The 22,990-nt window shown below is 38.5% G+C and overlaps 2 protein-coding genes across 4 annotated transcripts in view; one reads left to right on the top strand and one right to left on the bottom strand.

Moving 5' to 3' along the window:
• Positions 1-22,990, bottom strand: part of JMJD1C (jumonji domain containing 1C) — a 355,043-nt gene that overhangs the window by 15,612 nt on the left and 316,441 nt on the right. The window lies entirely within an intron of this gene.
• On the top strand, positions 1,479-13,030 carry LOC306660483 (nuclear receptor-binding factor 2-like). The gene is made up of 3 exons (XM_079138751.1): positions 1,479-3,503; positions 10,047-10,087; positions 11,517-13,030. Exons 2-3 carry the CDS (start codon positions 10,064-10,066, stop codon positions 12,222-12,224), a joined length of 732 nt encoding a protein of 243 aa, XP_078994877.1. The 5' UTR covers positions 1,479-3,503; positions 10,047-10,063; the 3' UTR covers positions 12,225-13,030.

Below are 22,990 nucleotides of genomic sequence, written 5' to 3'. Positions count from 1 at the left end.
AGACATAGCCTGGGATTCAGTCAGAATTCTCTGCCTTTTCAGACCAGCTGCTTCATTTCTCTTTACAGACCTGTGTTTCTACCTGCCAAGTCTGTGAATGTCACATTAGTTATAACCTCTTGAAACTTTAGTTATAGTCTCTTGAAATGTTATTAACATAGCCTCTGATCCTAAACTTGAAAATCTGGAGATGGGACTCTTTAGGTGTCCAGAGGACAAGACAACATAAGAATATTGTAACATAGGAATCATGGATTGTAAAAAATTTCATAATTTTACTTTGAATTAACAAAGAAACAAGTATATTACTTTTCTTCTCTTTTTTGTTCTCTCTCTCTCTCTCTCTCTTTCTTTCTCTCTTTTTCTCCTTTTTTGCTAAATTGCTGAGACTGGAATTACAGGCTTGCATCTTCACACCTGGTTAGACTTAATTACTTTTAACTGCTTGATTCTAGAACAGAATTTAAAGAGATCAGTTTTAAAATGGGAAATCTTTAATGATTCTTTAAAAATAAGAAAATTACTATCAAATAGGTTTCTTACAATATCTTCAGTTTTTAAAAATCATACTTTAGTCTACACAACTATGTGGTCAAGTTTTTGGTGGGGGGGCGGGTGGTGGCAGGTTACAGGGTATGGAACCCAGGGGTGCTTAACCACTGTGCCACATCCCAGCTTTTTTTTTAATATTTAATTTAGAGATAGGGTCTCACTGGGTTGCTTTGGGCCTAGATAAATTGCTAAGGCAGGCTTTGAACTCAGATCCTCCTGCCTCATTCTTCTGAGCTGCTGGGATTACAGGTGTGTGCTACTCTACCCAGCTGTTTTTTTTTAATTAAGCAAACTTTTTAGACAGGTCTTTCAAGTTGCTTGGTGTGCTTTCTGAGGCTGGTCTCAAACTTGCACCCCTCCTGCCTGAACGTCCCAAGTCGCTGGGATTATAGGCATGTGTCACCATGCTTGTTTCATTTCAATTTCTTGATGACAAAAACTCCCATTTTTATTGTCTGTTGTGGTATTTAGTATAATAAATGATTTAGGAAGTGCTGTCTTGTGGCACCATTGTAAGTACTATGATTTTTAAACTGATTTTCACAACTCTCATTTTATAGATAAGAAAATTGAGGCAGTTTAAGAAAGCCAAGTTCATGTGTTTATTAAGTATTCAAGCTGAGTTTGAACCTAGGCTGTATCCTGTCTGCACTTTCTGGATGTTTAATAAGAATTTAGTAGCAATTGTACTTAAAAAAAAAATTGCTGTGGTACAAAATAACCTAAAGTAGATGAGTGTTTTTATTAAAATCAGTTATATCTGAGACAATAGTGAGATAAATCCTGAATTGGCAGAGTCAGAGATTAGATTTTTCCATGGGGAAGTTTTAGGGGAGATGGGAGAGATGTGAGGTCCTACTTTGCCTCTTGGAAACTTTTTGTTCTTGTTCAGAAGTTCATGTAACCATTTTCTGTCATCAGGGCTTGAAGTGTAATTAGGGAGCTGCATAAATCTCCATTGCACAAGTTTTTGTCACAAGGTAGAAAGTGATTGGAGTCCACAGAGGCACACAGATCATAGAGACGGTTGGAATGCAGTAACATTAGATAGCATCTTGTTCTTGCCTCTCAGTGTGTCTGTGAGCCAGCAGCTATATAGCTATAGCTCTGTAAAATCTCAAAACTTATTCCAAACCTAATGACCCAGAATTTGCATTTTAACCTAATGCACATGATTTGAATTCCCTTTAAAACTTCAGAAGCACAGATCTAGTCCAGATCCATCATTTTACAGGTCAGCAAATGGGCCCTTGAAGGTTGGAATAAATTAACTGGTTCAATGGGAGAGCAAGAAGTTGATGCCAGAGCCCTTGATTCTTGATAGGGATAGGTTTACACCATGCCACCCCTCATTATGAGGTATTATGGGATTTCAAGGAAGTTTTCTTTTGGTCTTTTTTCAAAGCTTGCAAAGGAAAAGGCACTTACAGATTCACACTTTTCATTTCTTTTTTTCTCTTTTTTTTTTTCCCCCTCTAACTAGAACCTTGTTAGTTGTATATCATTTGCCTTAACAGTACTATTAGAATGTGTTCATTAGAGAAATAATTCAATCATAACTGAATGTTAATCATAACTGCTTGTACCTACTAGTTTTCTTCATTACATACATTCTCTTCCCCCTGAAATCTGTCATTTCTAGGTACTAGGAAATATTTACATGTTCTGAACGTATTTTTTTGCTCATTCGGACTCTGGTTAAATTTATACATTATCCAGGTACAATGGCACATGCCTGTAATCCCAGCAACTCAGGAGGCAGAGGCAGGAGGATCACAAGTTTGAGGCCAGCCTCAGTAACTTGGTGAGGCCCTGAACAAGTTAGCAAAACCCTGTCTCAGATTTTAAAAAGGGCTGGGGAATGTAGCTCAGTGGTAGAGTGCCCCTATATTTGATCCCTAGTACTATTAAAATACAAAATAAATAAAAGGCCAGCACTACTTATTTGATCTATTTACCTTTACATTTAGGGATACTTAAGTCATTTGCTTTTAGAATTTTGCAGTTTGCCTTTGTTCTTTTGGTGAGTTGTATCTGATAAAAAGAATCCGTGAATACTAGGTATTGGTCTCATAGTACCTTGCCTCAACTATATAGTGCACACATTTCTTTTTCTTTTTTCGGTATTAGGAATTGAACCCAGGAGTGCTTTAGCACTGAACTACATCACCAGTTCCTTTATTTGTTTGTTTATTTTGAGATGGGGTCTCATTAAGTTGCTGAGGCTGACCTTGAGCTCATTATCCTCTCGGCCTCTTGAGTAGCTAGGATTATAGGCTCATACTACTATGCCCAGCAGATTTCTCATTTTTGAGACAAAAAGTAGCTTTATGTTGAAAGGGAAGAATGAATTGATAATAATAAAACTTATATGTTACCATATGACAAGTGATTTTTCGATATAACTTTTAAATCATATAGACTAGTGGAATTGTCTATGAAATAACTCATTTTAAAAGAAGTTTAAAAATTTAAAAAAATACACATTTTGAGTAACAGACTATAATTGTGACTCTGGTTAACATCTGAATTGGAAGACTGGGTCATTGAAATACCTGGTGTTAACTGGGAGAGGGTTCATTGGTAGCAACAGAAGTTGTTTGATTCAGCTGCAGTAGTTTTAAGCTGTATCTGCGCTTTTCATTGCTCTAGGTATAGATAAACAGCTGTAATGATGGTTTGATGTGTAACAACAAACAGCATCATTTATCTTGTTAAAAGGTTGTTTTGTTTTGTTTGGGAGTTGCTAGTGGTGGAACTCAAGAGCCTTACACTAAGCAGGTGTTCCACCTTCAGCCACTGTTGTTATTGTTGTTTAAAGTCATGTTTTATAATTAAGAGGAATTTCAAGATCTTTATCTTCTAGGCTCATCAGCAGAGCAGACGAGCAGACCGTTTATTAGCTGCAGGGAAATACGAAGAGGCTATTTCTTGCCACAAAAAGGCTGCGGGTGAGTAGTCTATTTAAGAAATACTGATTGTATTGAAGAGCAGTTTCTTTTCCCTAGTATCTCTTGCCACTTTATTTAGAATGAAAATAACAATAGTGATGATGTGTATTGCCCTGCATATGCAAGGTGGACACTGCTGAACACCCAGAAAATTAGCTTGAATTATTTTTCAAGTGAGTATGATGGATTTCCCAGCATCTTTTTTCTGAACCATGAAGAAGGCGTAAATGGCACCCTGGTGTACAGTTATTAGACACAGCTGTGTCCTCAAAGACTTAGAAGCCAGTTGCAACAAGTCTATGAGTTCATGTTAGATATTGTTTAAAGGAGTCTGGATTTCAAGTACTTGACATGTCTGCTGCCGGATGGGCAGATGGCACGAGTTCTGCAGGCATACATCTGTAATCCCAGCAATTTGGGAGACTGGGGCAGGAGGATTGCAAGTTCCGGGTCAGCCTCAGCAACATATCAAGGCCCTAAGCAACTTCAACCCTGTCTCAAAATAAAAAAATAAGAAAGTGCTGGGGATATAGTTCAGTGGTAGAAATATTCCTTGGTTCAATTCCCAGTATCAAAACAACAAAACCAAAAAAATCCCAACTACCTGAATAGATAAAAGGGAGAAAAGCTTCTTTCCTCCTAACCTGATATTTGTCTTTGAATAAGAATTAAAACTGCTGTAGGGCTTCAAATATCACCCTGCCCCAGTCTAAATTCTCTGAAATTCTCAGGTTAGAAAAGATAAAAGGTAACCTATTAGATCATATTATTTTAATTATGGAGATAGAACTTAATTTGATTAGTAAATCCCACTGGTCTGATTTAGAGTTTAGACTTAGTTAAAAGTAGATTTGTGTTGTGTTTTAGAGCTGAAAATTGCTGTGTTGGAATGAGCTCATTGTTTTCTAAATTGTCTTATTTGCTATAGGTTTTTTGGTTATGTTTGTTTGTTTTGGTACCTGGGATTGAACCCAGGGGCGCTTAACCACTGAGCCACATCCCCAGCCCAGTTTGTATTTTATTTTGAGATAGGGTCTTGCTGAGTTGCTTAGGGCCTCACTGAGTTGCAGAGGTTGTCTTTAAATTTGTGATCTTCCTCCTTTAACCTCCCTTGTCACTGGGATTACAGGTATGTACTACCATACTTGGATGGAAGAAGTGTAGTAGGTTCTTCAGATTTTTTTTTAGTTCCTTTCCCCCATCATTTCTTAGTATCTACTTTAAATATTTTCCTTGCTTCATATTTGGAGGAAGCAGTTTTATCAGAATTGTTGTTTTGTTTTTGTTTCCTGAGATAACTATATTCCTTTCCTAAATTTCTCTTAGTAGGCATTTATTCCTGTTTTGAATTTGTGGAGGAAATCTATGTCCATGCAATCAGATTGAAAGTTTTGTTGTTTTTTTTCCCCCTTTTAAAATAATCTTTAAAAATGCTCAGTTGTATCCAGGCACATAGCACATGCCTGCAATCCCAGTGACTTGGGAGGCTGAGGCAGGAGGATCATGAATTAAAAAATTGAAAGCCAGCCTCAGCAAGTAAATGTAAGACTCTAGGTAATTTAAAGAGTCCCTGTCTCAAAATTAAAAGTAAAAAGGGATGAGGATGTGGCTCAGTGGTTAAATTCCCTGGTTTTAATATCTTGGTCTCCTCCCACCCTACCCCCCCCCCCCCAAAAAAAAAAAACAAAAAACTAGTTTTAAGATTTATTTTTATTTTATTTTTGAGGGGCTTAACCCAGGGGTGCTTTATCACTGAGCTAAATTCCTAGCCATTGTTTAATTTTGAGATAGGGTCTCACTGAGTTGCTTAGGGCCTTACACTAACTTGCTGAAGCTGACTTTCAATTCATGATCCTCCTGCCTCAACCTGCTGGGATTATAGGCATGCACCACCTTGCCTAGCCTTATACTGTTCTAAGGCTCTACAAAGGGAAGTATTTACAAAAACTATTCTATTTGTTAAAAAAAAAAGTAGATCAAGCAGCTGGCATGCTGGCATATGCCTGTACTCCCAGTGGCTCCTGAGGCTGAGACAGGAGAACTGTGAGTTCAAAGCCAGCCTCAGCAACTTAGGGAGACTCTAAGCAACACAGTGAGACCCTGTGTCTAAAATACAAATAAGGACTGGGATGTGGTTCAGTGGTTAAGCACCCTTGGGTTCAATTCCTGATGCCAAATAAAAGAAAGAAAGTGTATGGACAAGAAACATCTTATTAATCTGCATCTCAAGACTGGTAGAACCTAGAGGGCATTTTTAAGCAGGAAATCATTAAAATATACAAATTAAGATCAGACAGAAAGCAATGCCTTGTATCTGCAAAAGAGGGGAAAGGGACTTAATGTAGGGATGAGACATGCTAAAAAGTTTCCAGTAAACAAAAGGTAGGAAATGGATTAATTGTATGATCCATTATTAATAATACATGTTATTTATACCCCACCTTGTTCCACAGAAGATATAAAATGTCTTACAGAGAAACATAATGAAATACAGAATTAAAATTGAAATAAGTAGATGGGATCATAGACCTCAAAATGTACCCTGAGTTTGAGTATTTATAGAACTTAACCAATAGTTTTTTGTGGTGTTAGGTCACTGACAAAATTCCTGAGAAAATCAATTTAAAAGGAGGAAAGTTGATTTTGGCTCACAAATTTCAGAGTTTTTGGTCCATGGTCATTTGGACGCATTGTTTTTAGCCTTCAGTAAGGCAGAACTTAATGATAGGGAGTGTATAGTGAAGCTAGTTACTCATCTCATGGCATTGAGAGGCAGAGAGAGGGAGAAGAAGGGGCTGGGGCCAGTATCCACTTCAAGGGCATGCCCTCACTGGTCTAACTTCCTTCCTTATACACCCCCTTCCACAGAGGTTCTAATACCTCCCCATAGCGCCATCAGTTGAGGACCAAGCCTTCAACACTTGAGCCTTCAGGGGAGCATTCAAATTCCAAACTGTAAGATTCTGCTGCTGACCTCTAGAAGCTCATGTCCATCTCATAATGCAAAATGTATTTATTCTATCCAAAAGTTCCCAAAGTCTTAATAGTTCCATCATTACTCAAATGCCCATAACCAAAGTCTACTCTGAGACTCAAGGCAAACTTGGCTGTGAGACACTGGAATATTAAAAAACAAGTTACATACTTCTAACATAATTGTCATAGGATAGACATTCCTGTTCCAAATGGGAGGAATAGGACCACAGACAAAAGGGACTGGACCGAAGCAAGACTGAACCCAGCAGGGCAAATACTAAATTCTGTAGCTCTGTGTGCTGCAGTGATATGATATGAACTCCAAAGGGCTTGGGCAGCTCCACTTCTGGCCTTGCCAACTGTAGTACACATGGCCACTCTCTCAGACTGGCTCTGCTCTCTGCCTGTGACTTCCCTTGGCAGGCATTCTCCATTCCTGGCAGCTCTGACTTCCTGGGGTCTCCGTTGCAGCTTCAGATTTACTCTCACAGCTTCACACATTGCCTACTCAGGGGCTTTGACTCTGCCACATACTGACTGGCATCCTAGGCTTTCCTTTGAAGTCTTCATGGGAGTGCCCATGATACCACCATTGTATGGATGATGTCAAGGTCTACTACCAGCTGTAGCCAACCTGCTTGGTCCACAGCTATAGCAGCTTCTGATTGCTTTGAAAGCTGAACACAGGGCTCTGGGAGTAGGGCTCCCTGGGGTCTCGTTTCAAACAAAAGTCTTGATGGTTTGTGATGGGTAGGATCTTGCTGATTCCTGAGGTGCCCTCAAGGCATCGTTGTGGTTGTCCAGGTGTAAAGTCCTTAGCTTCTTTTTAATGGCACTAAACTCTTTAGCGGGTGGCATCTTAAAAGTTCTTCTTTTCTGTCCAAACTGCAAGTTTTTCAAATCCTCTCTCTCTCTTTTTTTTTTTTTTTTTGTTGCTCCTGTTCTCCCTTTATATTAGCTAAAAGCCAAACCCAGGTCACTGCCTTGAAATTTCCTCCACCAGGTTAATTAGTCCATCTCCTTCAAATTCATCCTCACAGAATCTTGGCATACACAAAATGTAGACTATTTTTTTCTCAGAATGTAACATGAATGACCTCTAGTTCAATTCTTATTAGGATCCTCATTTCTGTTTTAGACCTCATAAGCCTGTCCTTTAGTTTCCCCATTCTTTATCAGCATTCTGGTCTTCTGAGTTCCCACCAGAATTGCCCATTAGGTTCTGTTTACAACATTCTAAGCTTTCTGTAGTCTGCATCTCTAAACCATGACTCCTCCTCCACCTCAATTTCAAAGGCCTCTGGATCATATTATCGGATATAGTCACTGCAAAGACCTCACTTTTTGTTACCAATTTTCTCTGGTAGTTTATCAGAAAATCAACTTGAAAGGAGGAAAGGTTTATTTTGATTTATGGTATCAATTCATGTTTTCTTGGCTAAGTTGCTTTGGGTTTGTGGCAAGGCAGAACATGGTGGGACTATGTGAAGCTGCTCACTTCATGGTAGTGGGAAGCAGAAAGAGGGGAAGGGGATAACGGCCTTTCACGTCATGCTTCCAGTCACCCACCTTCTTTTAGGTAAGCCCCACCTTGTGAATTTTCCACCACCTCCCCATAGTGCCATTAACTGGGGACCAAACCTTCAACACTTGAGCCTTCGGGGTCATTTAGGATTCAAACCATAACGGATTCCTAGCAGTCTACCAAAAGAGGAAAAGTAAGGATTTTAACATTGGCTATTTAACTTCAAATTACATCATCCAGAGTTTGATCCTGAGATCAGAGAGTTGTGGTGGTTGTTTTTGGTACCAGGGATTGAACCTGAGGTGCTTAACCACTGAGCCACATCCCTAGTCCTTTTTTATTTTATTTAGGTATAGGGTATTGCTAAGTTGCTGAAGCTGGCTTTGAAATTGAGATCCTACTCTCTCAGCCTCCGGAGGCTCAGGGATTATAGGTTTGTGCCCCTGTACCTGGCCTGATAGGTTCCTATTAATTTTTTTTTTTAATTTTAATTTTTTTTTTAATTAAAATTTTTTTTTATTTTTACAGATACATTTTGATTCATTGTATACAAATGCAGTACAACTTTTCATTTCTATGGTTACTTCTATGGTTATAATGTAGATTCAAGCCATTCATGTAAGCATACATATTATATAGTGTAATACTGTCTGTTTCATTCTGCTGTTTTTCTATCCCCACCCCTTCTCACCCCCTTTTCGTCTACACTATCCGAAGTTTCTTCATTCTTCTCTTTCCCACATCACCCACCCCTTGTTATATACTGTCATTCAGCCTTTGGTTTTTTGAGATTGGCCTATTTCATTTAGCATGATACTCTCCAGCTTCACCATTTACCAGCAAATGCCATAATTTTTTTATTCCTTATGGCTGAGTAACATTCCATTGTGTATATATACCAGTGTCTTTATCCATTCATCAGTTGAAGGACATCTAGGTTGGTTCCACAATCTAGCTATTGTGAATTGAGCTGCTGTGAACATTCATGTGGCTGCATCACTGTACTATGCTGATTTTAAGTCCTTTGGGTATAAACTGAGGAGTGGGATAGCTGGTCAAATGGTGAGTCCATTCCAAGGTTTCTGAGGAATCTCCATACTGCTTTCCAGAGTGGCTGCACCAATTTCCAACTCCACCAGCAATGTAAGAGTGTGCCTTTTCCCCCACATACATGCCAACACTTATTCTTGCTTGTGTTCTTGATAGCCGTTCTAATTGGAGTTAGATGATATCTTAGGGTGGTTTTAATTTGCGTTTCTCTAATTACTAGGGATAATGAGCACTTTTTCATATTTTTGTTGATCACTTGTTTATTTTCTGTGAAGTGTCTGCCCATTTCCTTAGCCCATTTATTGATTGGGTTCTTTGTAATTTGGGTGTAAAGTTCAGAGATGAAATACTGGGGATTGAACCAGGGACACTTTATCACTGAGCTATAACCCTACCTATTTTTTCTTTTTGTAATTATTTTGAGACAAAGCCTCACTAAATTGCCCAGGCTGGCCTCAAACTCGGGATCCTCCTGCCTCAGCCTCCTGTGTTGCTGGGGTTACCGGCATGCACCATCATACTTGCATAGTTCTTACTACTTTTTAATCCTTCCTAAACTTATTTTTCAAATTAAGTTATCTGCAGTAATTTAATTGTAAAATCTGCAGGTTTTTTCTTTGTTTTGTTTGATAGTGGTGGGTATCAAATGTAGGCCTCCACATGCTAGGCAAGTGCTCTACCACTCAACCACATCCCTAGCCCTTCTACAGGGATTTTAAAGCATAAAACATGCCAGTCATGGTCACAAACACCAGGCCAGTCTCTGCAACTTAACAAGACGTTGTCTCAAAATATGATGGAGGTCAGTAGAGGAGCACCCCTGGGTGCAATCACCAGTACCATAGCAAAAACAAAAAACCAAAAACCTAATCATAGCATTCATAGCATTACTGCTTGTAAGATTTTTTTCTGTATGAGAAATATTAAACTCTTACCTGTTAATTACAGGATGATACTCATATATTAATGTTCTTTTTTTTTTTAATGGCCAGCATACCTTTCTGATGCTATGAAGTTGACCCAGTCTGAACAGGTAAGACAAGTTCTTAATGTTCGCAGCAAAATTGTAAGAGATTTTCTTTTTTGAAATTAAAAAAAATTCTTTTTACTTTATGGATGGACCTAATACCTCTATTTTATTTCATTTATTTGTACATGGTGCTGAGTATCAAACCTGGTGTCTCACATGTGCTAGGCAAGCGTTCTACCACTGTGCTACAGCCTCAGCCCTAAAAAGATATTCTTTTGAAGACTCGAATTGTGTATAAAAGAAAGCATTGTTCCCGAATTCTTTAAGTGCTGTATGAAAAATGTATAAAATGCTGGGTATGGTGGAACATGCCTGTAATCTCAGTGGGCTGAGGCAGGAGGATCTGCAAGTTCAAAGCCAGCCTCAACAAAAGCAAGGTGCTAAGCAACTCAGTGAGAGCCTGTCTCTAAATCAAAAAAGCGCTGGGGATGTCACTCAGTGGTTGAGTGCCCCTGAGTTTAATCCCCAGTATTTACCTCCACCAAATACCTTTATCCGAAGATACCTTTTTTGTTTTTTTTGCAGTGGTATGAGTTGAATTCACAGTGTTGTACATGCTAGACAAGTGCTCTACCACTGAGCTACATCACCAGCCCTATTTATTTTTTTATTTTATTATTTTATTTTATCTTGTTTTTTTTTATTTTAGTGGTGCTGGGGATTAAACCCTTGTGCTTGTGAGGCAAGCACTCTACCAACTGAGCTATATCCCCAGCCCCTCACTAGCCCTATTTTTAATTTTATTTTGAGACAGGATCTTGGTAAGTTCCCCAGGCTGGCCTTGAATTTGTGATTTGATTCTCCTGCCTTAGCCTCCTAAAAGCAGGGATTATAAGGCATGTACCACCACACCTGGTTTCTGATTTCTTGATTGTAAAATGTCAGGTATCCAGAAAGTACTTAGTAAATATGTGTCTAACTGTAATAAGGAGATAATTTCTGAGAGGGATATCTGGCAGGAAAAAAAAAAACCACTTGTTTCTTACACTGAACCTCAGAATTTTTAATGTTCTGTCTTTAATAATATAGAGCCTGCTCATGTTAGCTATGCCTGCATTGGGCCTCCTAAATCTCTGTTAACAGGAAGATTTTCTTTTTGGCTGCTACAGAACTGATGTCTAAAGAGGGAAGATATCTAATTTTAAGCCGATTACAAATGGCATGGCATTGCAGAGGGAGAGGGTAAGGCACAGTGAGAAAAAGTCTGAAGTATTGATTGAGACTAGGACTTTGATTTTATGAATGAATGGTGCTTTTGATCAGCTAAAAAAAAAAAAAAAAAAAAACTTTTCTCTAGAAAGTCCTAGTTTATAAAAAATTTTTTTGTTACTGAGTTAGTCAGAAAGGAGGCTCTTGGAATAGCATATATTGAACATTAAAAAGACTTCCAGTATTAAATTCTGCAAATTGTACCTTTCCTTTTTTGTAATAGGCTCATTTATCACTGGAATTGCAAAGGGATAGCCACATGAAACAGCTCCTCCTCATCCAGGAGAGGTGGAAAAGGGCAAAGCGTGAAGAACGATCAAAAGCTCAGAACATAGACAAGGATGTAGCTACCCATTTTCAGGCATCTCACAAACCCTCTGCTGAGGATGCAGAGGGTCAGAGTCCCCTTCTTTCTCAGAAGTACAGCCCTTCCACAGAGAAACACCTCCCTGAAATTCAGGGAGTCTTTGACAGGGATCCAGACACACTACTATTTTTACTTCAGCAAAAGAGTGAGCCAACAGAGCCATGTATTGGAAGCAAAGCCCCTAAGGATGATAAAACAATTATTGAAGAGCAAGCAACCAAAATTGCAGATTTGAAGAGGCATGTGGAGTTCCTTGTGGCTGAGAATGAAAGATTAAGAAAAGAAAATAAACAACTGAAGGCTGAAAAAGCCAGACTTCTAAAAGGTCCAGTGGATAAGGAGCTGGATATGGATGCTGATTTTGTAGAAAAGTCAGAGTTATGGAGCTTGCCACCACATTCAGACACTGCTACAGCTTCTTCAACCTGGCAGAAATTTGCAGCAAATACTGGGAAAGCCAAGGACATTCCAATACCGAATCTTCCTCCCTTGGATTTTCCATCTCCAGAACTTCCGCTTATGGAGCTCTCTGAGGATTTTCTGAAAGGACTTATGAATAATTAAAATGGAAGGCCTTTGGAGAGATCAAAAGAAGAAATTTAGCAACACAGTTAATCTGGAAAAGAAGAAGGAAAAAAAAAAAAGGGAAAACCACATAACCACATGCAAGGGTAATTCCAGATGTGCTGCACCATCTGGCTGACTGGCAGGAGCAGTGTTGTCAGGACATGGGAAACAGTCACTGTGAAATATATTGCATATCTGATCTACCCACTCGAGCTAATGATTCCCCCTGGCAGACAGTAAACTCTTGGAGGTTCACTTTCTCCTGATACCAAATGGCTACCTGGAATAATTTTCTCAAGCACCAATTATTTTTCTTCAGGGTTTAAAACGTTAAAAATAAGTATAATTACTCTATAATGCCATAAATGATAATGTAAAACCTAAATAATATGGTGGCCTGATGGGCTGCCTTGTATTTGAAACATGCTTTCTATCATGCATTTACTGTATGCATTTTGTTATGCACATTTTGTTTAAGGTGTGTAAGATGTACACCTATCTAGATGAAACTATATGTGCCACATTTTGCACTACTTATGATGATAACCTCAAGACTATCAGGAGAAATATTTAAATTTCCATTTTATGAAGAAAGAAACCAAATTATTAGTTATGCTTTTAAAAAAAATTACCAGTTTACATAATTAATCAGGGTGCATTTTACGTTCTAACTTTGTTACATAATGCATCATTTAAAAATATTAAGGAAAGATCCTTTGTTTTTAATGATGCATGAGGAAGTAACGCTAGTTGGCAGTATTTGATTGTAAGAGATCAATAAAGTAATTGTGTTTTATACCTTTGTTGACTGGTTGGTGGTTTAAAGCAAGGCACCCTGTGGCTCTGGCTGTTGTAAACTTTGAATAGGAATTTAAGCAGATGCTGTCAAATGATTATTTTTGTGTGTTAAGGATTTTCCCCCCATTGTTTTGTAATCCCTTTCCCCTATAAAGAGGGTGAAGGAGAGTACAGAATTTCTCGGGATCTTTTTGAGTAAGATCATGTGAATTTCCCCAAGGTTTAAATATTCCAAGTCTTTTTTTGGTGGACTCCACTTGGAAAGTGCCCAGGGCTGCTTTAGGCAGTGTGCAGCCATTCTTGTAGCACCTGCACCCAGAGGAGCACAATGGATGGTGCTGAGGGTGTGGAGCATTTTCTTCTCTACTTCTAGGAGAGGGGTTGTTCTAGGAGAAGGGATTGGAGAAGAGGATGTAAACAAAATATCTGTGTGAGGACCACTAGGTGTGTTAAAGCATGGACTGGACTTCTGTGTGGAATTGTGGAATGAGGGACATAGTGCCTTCTGAGGGAGTGAGGACGCCATTGGGCTGGGTGGACAGGATTAGGCCCCCATGTTCAGTGAGGAAACTGGCCTATAGGAAGGGTGAAGAGACCATACCAGAGTCATTTTTTCCTGTCTCATTGTGTTGCACATGAAACAAGAGTGTAAAAGTACCTTTTTTTAAAAAAACACTTTTTTAGATGTTGATGGATATTTTTTATTTATATGTATGTAGTGCTAAGAATTGAACCCAGTGCCTCATACATGCCAGACTAGCACTCTACCACTGAGCTACAACCCCAGCCCCTTAAAATATCTTAAAAGTTGTGTTACTTAATTTGTTCATCTGTGTTATAACATCCCAAATTTTGTGTGCCTAACCTTCTTCATAACATTTTTTGCTTTTTTATTTTGACAGGAGGGCTGGGGCTGGGGCTCAGTGGCAGAACACTTATCTAGCCCATGGGAGGCGTTGGGTTTGATCCTTAGCACTGCATACAAAAATAGACAAATAAAATAACAGCATGCTTCCTATCTACAATTACAAAAAAAATTTTTAATTTTTTTGACAAGGTTTGATGAAGTTTTCCAGGCTGACCTGAAACATGATACTACTCAGCATCCTGAGTCTCTGGGATAACATGCATGTGCCCCACTGTGCATGGTTTATGGGTGTTTTGCCTAGGACTGTGGTACCTTTGCAGCATACTAGCACAATACCTTCAGAGTAGATTAAATAATACTTACTTTCTTTTTATTTGCAAAGTAGCCTCTAGACACATTCCTTGCCTATCTCCTGGCTGATATTGCTAGGTGGTTTTGTAACTTTTCTGTCTAACACAAGGCACTGAAAAAGATTTAAGAAAAGCTTGCTTCCTCTAAATAGTTTGTTCTGCGTAAGAAGTTTAGTGGGACTTGGCTCTTCTTAGTGGTGACCTCCTGCTATGCCATTCCTCTTTTTTATTTTATTTATTTATTTTTGGTACCAGTGATTGAATCCCAGGGTGCCTAACTACTGAGCCACATCCCCAGCCCTTTTTAAAAATTTTTTGAGTATGGTCTTGGCTAAGTTGCTCAGCACCTAAACTAAATTGCTGAGGCTGGCCTTGGAACTTGATCCTCCTACCTCAGCCTCCTGAGCCACTGGGATTACAGGCTTGCATCCAGGCTGGCAGTCCACTTAGACTTACTTGTTGAATCCAGATAAGTAACTGGGTGTTTAAGAGCCTGATCCTGAGTTCTCGTTTTCAACTTTTCACAAAACATTTCTTTCAAAAAGTAGGTATTATGTAGTAACACTTTTATCTATATTGTCATGGTAATCAGGTAATCCATACAACCTGGAAACGATGTTTAAGAGAAAAGGGAATAGGAGGAAAATGTTTTAGAAATAACCAGTTTTTCAAAACTTTTTTTCCCTAGTCTTTTATCAAGACGATTGAAATGGAAATATTTTTTCATGTTAGTTCAAAATGTTAAATTACATGAACTTCCTGCTTTTTAATCTGTGGATACTTTTGTGTCACATAGATATTATTTACATATGTATTTATAAATTGTATATATGTGTGTGAAAATATATATATTATATACATATATATATATATATATATTTTTTTTTTTTTTTTTTTTTTTTGCCATGCTTTGGGATGGAACCTGGGCCACATACCTGTGAAGTAAGTGCTAAGTGCTTTACCACTGGGATACACCCCATTTTAAAGTTACTTTGGGTGTCAGGTTTTTTTTTTTAATATTTTATTTTTACAGACACATTTTGATTCATTGTACACAAATGGAGTACAACTTTTCATTTCTATGGTTGTGCACAATGTAGATTCAAGCCATTCATGTAAGCATACATATACATAGGGTAATACTGTCAGTTTCATTCTACTGTTCTTTCATCCCCACCCCTTCTCACCCTTTTTTGTGTACACCATCCAAAGTTGCTTCATTTTTCTCTTCCCCCATCGCAACCCCCCCCTCCCCCTGTTATATATTGTCATGTAGTTACCAGAGAAAACATTCAGCTTTTGGTTTTTTGGGCTTGGCCTATTTCATTTAGCATGATATTTTCAAACTTCATTTGCCACCAAATGCCATAATTTTTTTATTCTTTATGACTGAGTAATATATTTTGCATTGTGTATATATACCAGTGTCTTTATCCATTCATTAATTGAAGGGCATCTAGGTTGGTTCCACAATCTAGCTACTGTGAATTGAGCTGCTGTGAATATTGATGTGGCTGCATCACTGTAGTATGCTGATTTTAAGTCCTTTGGGTATAAACCGAGGAGTGGGATAGCTGGGTCAAAGGGTGGGTTCATTCCAAGCTTTCTGAGGAATTTCCATACTGCTTTCCAGAGTGGCTGCACCAGTTTGCAACTCCACCAGCAATGTAAGAGTGTGCCTTTTCCCCCACATACATGCCAACACTTATTCTTGCTTGTGTTCTTGATAATAGCCATTCTAATTGGAGTTAGATGGAATCTTAGGGTGGTTTTAATTTGCATTTCTCTAATTACTAGGGATGATGAGCACTTTTTCATATATTCATTGATCACAAATAAGATATTTGTGTATCTTCTGTGAAGTGTCTGCCCATTTCCTTAGCCCATTTATTGATTGGGTTCTTTGTATTTTGGGTGTAAAGCTTTTTAAGTTTTTTTTTTTTTTTTTTTTTTTGTGGTGCTGGGGATTGAACTCAGGGCCTTGTGCTGCGAGGCAGGAAATCTACCAACTGAGCTATGTCCCCAGCCCCTTAAGTTTTTTATAAACTTTGGAGATGAGTGCTCTGTCTGAAGTGTATGTGCAAAAGATTTTTCTCCCACTCTGTAGGCTTTCTTCACATTATTGATTGTTTCCTATGCTGAGAAAAAACTTTTTTGTTTGAATCTATCCCATTTATTGATTCTTGCTTTTATTTCTTGCACTGTGGGGGTCTTGTTAAGGAACTCTGGTCCTAAGCCAAAGTCATGGAGATTTGGGCCTACTCTTTCTTTTATTTGGTAAAGGGTCTCAGGTCTAATTCCTAGGTCCTCGATCCATTTCAAGTTGAGTTTTGTACAGGGTGAGAGATAATGGTTTAATTTCATTTTACTGCATGGATTTCCAGTTTTGCCAGCACCATTTGTTGAACAGGCTGTCTTTTCTCCATTGTAAGTTTTTGGCACCTTTGTCTAGTATGAGGTTACCCTACTTATGTGGGTATGTCTCCGTGTCTTCTATACTGTATCATTGGCCTACCTGTCTATTTTGGTGCCAGTACCATGCGTTTTTGTTACTATTGCTCTATAGTAGAGTTTAAGTTCTGGTATTAAGATACCTCCTGCATCACTCTTCCTGCCCAGGATAGCTTTGGCTATTCTGGGTCTTTTGTTCTTCTAGATGAATTTCACGATTGCTTTTTCTCTTTCCATGAGCAATGTCATAGGGATTTTAATTGGGATTGTGATAAATCTGTATAGTGCCTTTGGAAGTATGGCCATTTTGATAACATTAATTCTGCCTATCCAAGAACATGGGAGATCTTTCCATCTTCTAAGACCTTCAGTTTCTTTCTTTATTTTTCTGTAGTTTTCATTGTAGAGATCTTTCACCTCTGGTTAGATTTTTTTTTTTTTTTTTTTTTTTTTTTTTTTTTGAGGCTGTTGGGAACAGAGTTGTTTTCCTCATTTCCCTTATAGATGTTTCATCACTTATGTATAAAAATGTTTTAGATTTATGCATGTTGATTTTATAACCTGCTGTTTTGCTGAATTAACATTGTGAGGTCTAGAAGTTTTCTGGAGGAGTTTTTTTTGGATCCTCTAAATAGAGAATCATGTCATCAGCAAATAGTGACAGCTTGAGTTCCTCTTTTCCTATTTGTATCCCTTTAATTTCTTTAGCCTGTCTAATTACTCTGGCTAGTATTTGAAGGACGATGTTGAATAGAAGTGGTGAAAGACGGGGCTGGGGATATAGCTCAGTTGGTAGAGTGCTTGCCTTGCAAGCACGAGGCCCTGGGTTCAATCCCCAGCACCACAAAAAAAAAAAAAAAAAAAAAAAAAAAAGTGGTGAAAGATGGCATCCCTGTCTTGTTCCGGTTTTTAAAGGGAATGCTTTCAGTTTTTCTCCATTAACAATGATGTTGGCCATGGGCTTGGCATAAATAGCCTTTACAATGTTCAGGTATGTTCCTACATCCCTATTTTTTCTAGTGTTTTGAGCATGAAGGGGTGTTGAATTTTGTCGGACGCTTTTTCTGCGTCAATTGAAATGACCATATGATTCCTAACCTTAAGTCTATTGATAGGATGGATTACATTTATTGATTTCTGGATGTTGAACCAACCTTGCATTCCCGACATGAATTCCACTTGATCGTGGCAAATTATCTTCTTAATATGTTTTTGGATGCCATTTGCCAGATTTTGTTAAGGATTTTTGCCTCTAATATTCATCAAGGGTATTGGTCTAAAATTTTCTTTCCTTCATGTGTCTTTGCCTGGTTTGGGTATGAGGTTGGTATTAGCTTCGTAGAATGAGTTTGGTAGGGTACCCTCCTTTTCTATTTCCTGGAATACTTTGAGAAGTATTGGAATGAGTTCTTTGAAGGTCTTGTAGAACTCGGCTGAGAATCAGTCTGGTGTTGGGCTTTTCTTGGTTGGTACGCTTTTGATGGCTTCTTCTATTTCATTGCTTGATATTGATCTGTTTAAATTGTGTATGTCCTGGTTCAGTTTGGGAGGATCATATGTCTAGAAATTTGTTGATGTTTTCAGTTGTTTCTGTTTTGTTGGAATATATATTTTCAAAGTAGCTTCTCATATTTCAGTGGTGTCTGTCATGATATTTCATTTTTCATCATGAATTGTAGTACTTTGAGTTTTCTTTCTTTGTTATTGTGGCTAAGGGTTCGTCTATTTTGTTTACTTTTTCAAAGAACCAACTTTTTGTTTTGTCAATTTTTTGAATTTTTTTTTTTTTCAATTTCATTGATTTCAGCTCTGATTTTAATTCCTGTCTTCTACTTTTGGTGATGTTCTGTTCATTTTCTAGGGCTTTTAGCTGTAATGTTAGGTCATTTAGTTGTTGACTTACTCTTTTCTTGAATGCCTTCCATGCAATGAATTTTCCTCTTAGTACCGCTTTCATAGTGTCCCAGAGATTTTGTTATGTTGTATCGTTGTTCTCATTAATCTCTAAGAATTTATCTCCTCCCTGATGTTTTCTGTTATTCATGCTCCATTCAATAGCATGTTATTTAGTCTCCAGGTGTTGGAGTAATTTCTGTTTTTTATTTTGTCATTGATTTCTAATTTCATTCCATTATGATCTGGTAGAACACCAGGCAGTATCTCTATTTTTTTGCATTTACTAAGGGCTGCTTTGTGGCATAACATATGGTCTATTTTCAAGAAGGTTCCATGTGCTGAGAAGAAAGTGAATTCACTCGTTGATGGATGTAATATTCTGTATATGTCAAGTCTAAGTTATTGATTGTGTTATTGAGTTCTATGGTTTCTTTGTTTAGTTTTTGTTTGGAAGATCTATCCAGCGGTGTGTTAAAGTGACCCAGAATTATTGTGTTGTGGTCTGTTTGATTCCTGGAATTGAGAAGGATTTGTTTGATGTACATGGATGCATGGTTGTTAGGGCCATAAATATTTATGATAGTTATGTCTTCCTGATTTATGGTTCCCTTAAGCAGTATGAAATGTCCTTCTTTATCCCTTCTGACTAACTTTGGCTTTAAGTCCACTTTATCTGAAATAAGGATGGAAACCCCTGCTTTTTTACCAAGTCAGTGTGCGTGATAGGTTTTTTCCCATCCTTTCACCTTTAGTCTGTGGGTATCTTTTTCTATGAGATGAGTCTCTTGCAGGCAGCATATTGTTGGGTCTTTCTTTTTAATCCATTCTGCCAGTCTATGTCTTTTGATTGATGAGTTTAGGCCATTAACGTTCAGGGTTATTATTGAGATAAGATTTGTATTTCCAGTCATTTGGACTTATTTTTGGTTTTTAACTTGACTTGGTTTCTCCTTTGAATGGATTTTCCTTTAAGGTAGTGTAGTTCCTACCTTTACTGACATACATCGTTTTTCATTTCCTCCTCATGGAATATTTTGCTGAGAATATTCTGTAGTACAGGCTTTGTATTTGTAAATTCTTTTAACTGTTGTTTATCATAGATTTTATTTCGTCTTCAAATCTGAAGGTTAGTTTTGCTGGGTATAGGATTCTTGGTTGGCAACCATGTTCTTTCAGAGCTTGAATTATGTTGTTCCAGGCCCTTCTAGCTTTGTCTGGGCTGAGAAATCTGATATCCGTATTGGTTTCCCTTGTATGTAATCTGATGCTTTTCTCTCTCAGCCTTCAAAATCCTATCTTTATTTTGTATGTTAGGCATTTTCATTATAATGTGCCTTGGTGTGGTGTGATTTTGTGCATTTGGTGCTGTAAGACTCTTGTATTTGATTTTCCATTTCATTCTTCTGATTTGGGAAATTTTATGATATTATTTTATTGAATAGGTTGTTCATTCCTTTGGTTTGTATCTCTGTGCCTTCCTCAATCCCAATAATTCTTAAATTTGGTCTTTTCATGATGTCCCATAGTTCTTGAGGATTCTGTTTATGATTTCTTACCATCTTCTGTTTGGTCAACTTTGTTTTCAAGATTAAATATTTTGTCTTCATTGTCTGAGGTTCTGTCTTCCAAGTGGTCTAGTCTTTTGGTGATGCTTTCCATTGAGTTTTTTTTTTTTTGGTTTATTGTTTTCTTCATTTCAAGGATTTCTGTTTTTTTTTTTTTTTTTTTTTTTTTTTTTGAGAATCTCTCTCTCTTTTTTGAAATGATCTTTTGCTTCCTGCTGCAGTTGTTCTTTCAACTGCTTATTGGTATTATCATTCATTGCCTGCATTTGCTCTCTTATCCTTTGCTTCATGAATCATTTTAATCATGTATATTCTGAACTCCTTTTCTGACATCTCTTCTATCATACTGTCACTGGATTCTGTTAATACAGAATCTAGGCTTGTTTGGATCATTTTTGTCCCTTGTTTTTTCATGTTGTTCATGTATATTCCCCTCTAGCTGTGCAGATCTGGGGTATTGCAGTTTCCCCCCTATAGGTTTATAGTGACCCTATAGGTTTCCCAAACTTTTTCTTTCAAGGGGGGGATCAGTTCCAGCAGTGCCTTGTTCAGACAGTATGCAACCCGAAGCTAAATACCCCTATGAGGACATTAACAATATTGTCATAATAAACAGAATGAGTTCAATTATCTTCAGTATAACAGATTTGCAAAAAAGTCTACAGTTTCTAATGGAAGACAAAGAGGATGTGGAGGGGTGTGTAGGATGTAGCTGTTAATGTGATAAGAAAAGAACATGTAGAAGTTCTAGAGTCATCGAAAGAGTGAGTATAATCAAAAGAAGTCGGTTGTTAGCATGGGAAAATGGAGAGACTGAGGGAACAGGTAAATGAAAAGAGAGCAGCAAGAAAAGTAAAGAAATAAAAACTTAAAATTTTCAATAAGGAGAAAAAAGAAAATCTATACGCTTAACAGTCATATAGTATTCAAACCTCCCAGTCTTCAGTAGTCTGATGCATGAGAGGTACCTAACAATGAGCTTCCAGTCTCCAGCAGGTTTCTCAGGATGGGATGTGCTCCACCTAAAGATGGGAGATACAGGTTTCCACATTAGCCAAGATGACCCCATGGGTTGGCAAATGGGGAGCTGCAGCTCAGGGTGTGGGCGTGGTCAACTGGAGGTCCTGGAGGTGAGGTGTTGTCGATATGGTTGCAGGATCCTGGAGGTGGGGTGCAGTGGGTCTGGGGTTCCTTGTGGCGGGGAGCAGTCAGTCAATGTGAGAGCCCCAGTGGCAGGGAGTGATTGGTCGGGCTGAGGGATCCTGGAGATGGGGCTCAGTCAGTCTGGCCAGGGGTCCTATAAATCCTTGCTGTTGTCTCAAAATGGCGGCAGCCACATTTAACCAAACTGCAGATACTGTGACAGTGAACTTCCAGGCTACGGCAGGCAGCTGATGCTCCACTGGCGGTCTGGTCAGTCTGCCAACTGCTGTCGAATGATCGGGAGGTGAACCTTGGGCGGTGGGTGATGGGTAGGTGAAAGGCAGATGACGGACAGGCAAGAGGCAGGCAAATGGTGGATGGTAGGTGCCAGAGTGAGCAATCTGCACTCAGAAAGTCGATATGTTGGCAGACTGCAGTTGATCACAGTAGACAAATGGGGTAAACAGCAGGGGATCGATAAGCTGCAAAAACTGCCTCACCAAGAAACATATCCTCCGCTTGAAATGGAGTTATGGAGCGACAAGGAATGCAGCCTCCCTCTAGTCTACCATCTTGGATCTCTGGGTGTCAGTTTTAAGGGTCTTTAAGACCTGTTATTTTCTATATGTAAATTGGGGTCCAGAAAGTTCTAAGTTTTGTGAAGTTGTGTAACAGATTGGGAGGGTGCCAAGAGTAAAGTCTGACTTGCGGACTGTGCTGTGTTCACTGAGCCATATTTGGGGCCGAGTCGTCTAGTTTTCCTACTGTGGCCAAGGGACCTGGTTATTCAAACCTCATCTCTGTACACAGTAAACTACTGCGTTTCTGCTCTTCTCATTTCTGAGAAGTAGATGGAGATGCTGTTAGTGTAATTGATAGTAAATCATATTTGGGTCTTTATTCTTGGTTCTTGGCACATAGTTCCTGAAATCTTGAGAGGCAGGATTGTCTCATTCTAGCAAGGCGACTAATTCTTGCTAAGGGCTGGTCACCAGAAAGATCAAGTTGTGATCAGAAGCTTGGAACTTGCAGCCTCACACATCCTTTTGGAAGGGGAGAAGGGCTCAAGATTTAACAACTGAGCATGCCTACCTGAGGCTTCCATAAATACTCTGGACTGTGGGGTATGGAAAGCTTCCAGATTGCTGAACATGTGAAAGTTGACGCCTCCCAGAGGTTGGAAGCTCCATTCTGTTACCACTATGACTGACTCTTACCCAGCTATTCCTAAATTACATCCTTTGTAAAATGGGTAAAATTTTTCTGAGCCATTCTAGCAAATTACCTAAACCAAAGTTGTGTGGGGAAACTCCAGTTGATCAGAAGCAGAGGTCACACTAGAGATTTGGTCTGAGATGGGCAGTGTTGTGGGACTGAGCACTTAACCTGTGGGGGTCTGATGCTAACTCCAAGTAGATAGTGTCAAAAGTGAGTTAAATTTTAGAACAGCTAATTTATCTTCAACAGAGAATCCAAGGTGGAGGAGAAAAGACTCCATGTTTGGTGTCATAAATATCCAGAGTGAGGAAAAACATTTGTTTTTTCCTTAGTCACAGATCATCTGGTAAACTTTGAGCTTGTGTTTACACTTAAAATACCTTGTCTTTTTTTTTTTTTTTTTTTGATATTGGGGATTAAACCTAGGGGTGCTTAATCACTGAGCCACATCCCCAGTACTGTTTTGTGTTTTAT

This window comes from Sciurus vulgaris (assembly GCF_902686455.1).
Source record: "Sciurus vulgaris genome assembly, chromosome: 4".
Classification (NCBI taxonomy): Eukaryota; Metazoa; Chordata; class Mammalia; order Rodentia; family Sciuridae; genus Sciurus; species Sciurus vulgaris.
The sequence above is the reverse complement of the archived record's forward strand: the minus strand, read 5'-3'. Positions and strand labels throughout refer to the sequence as shown.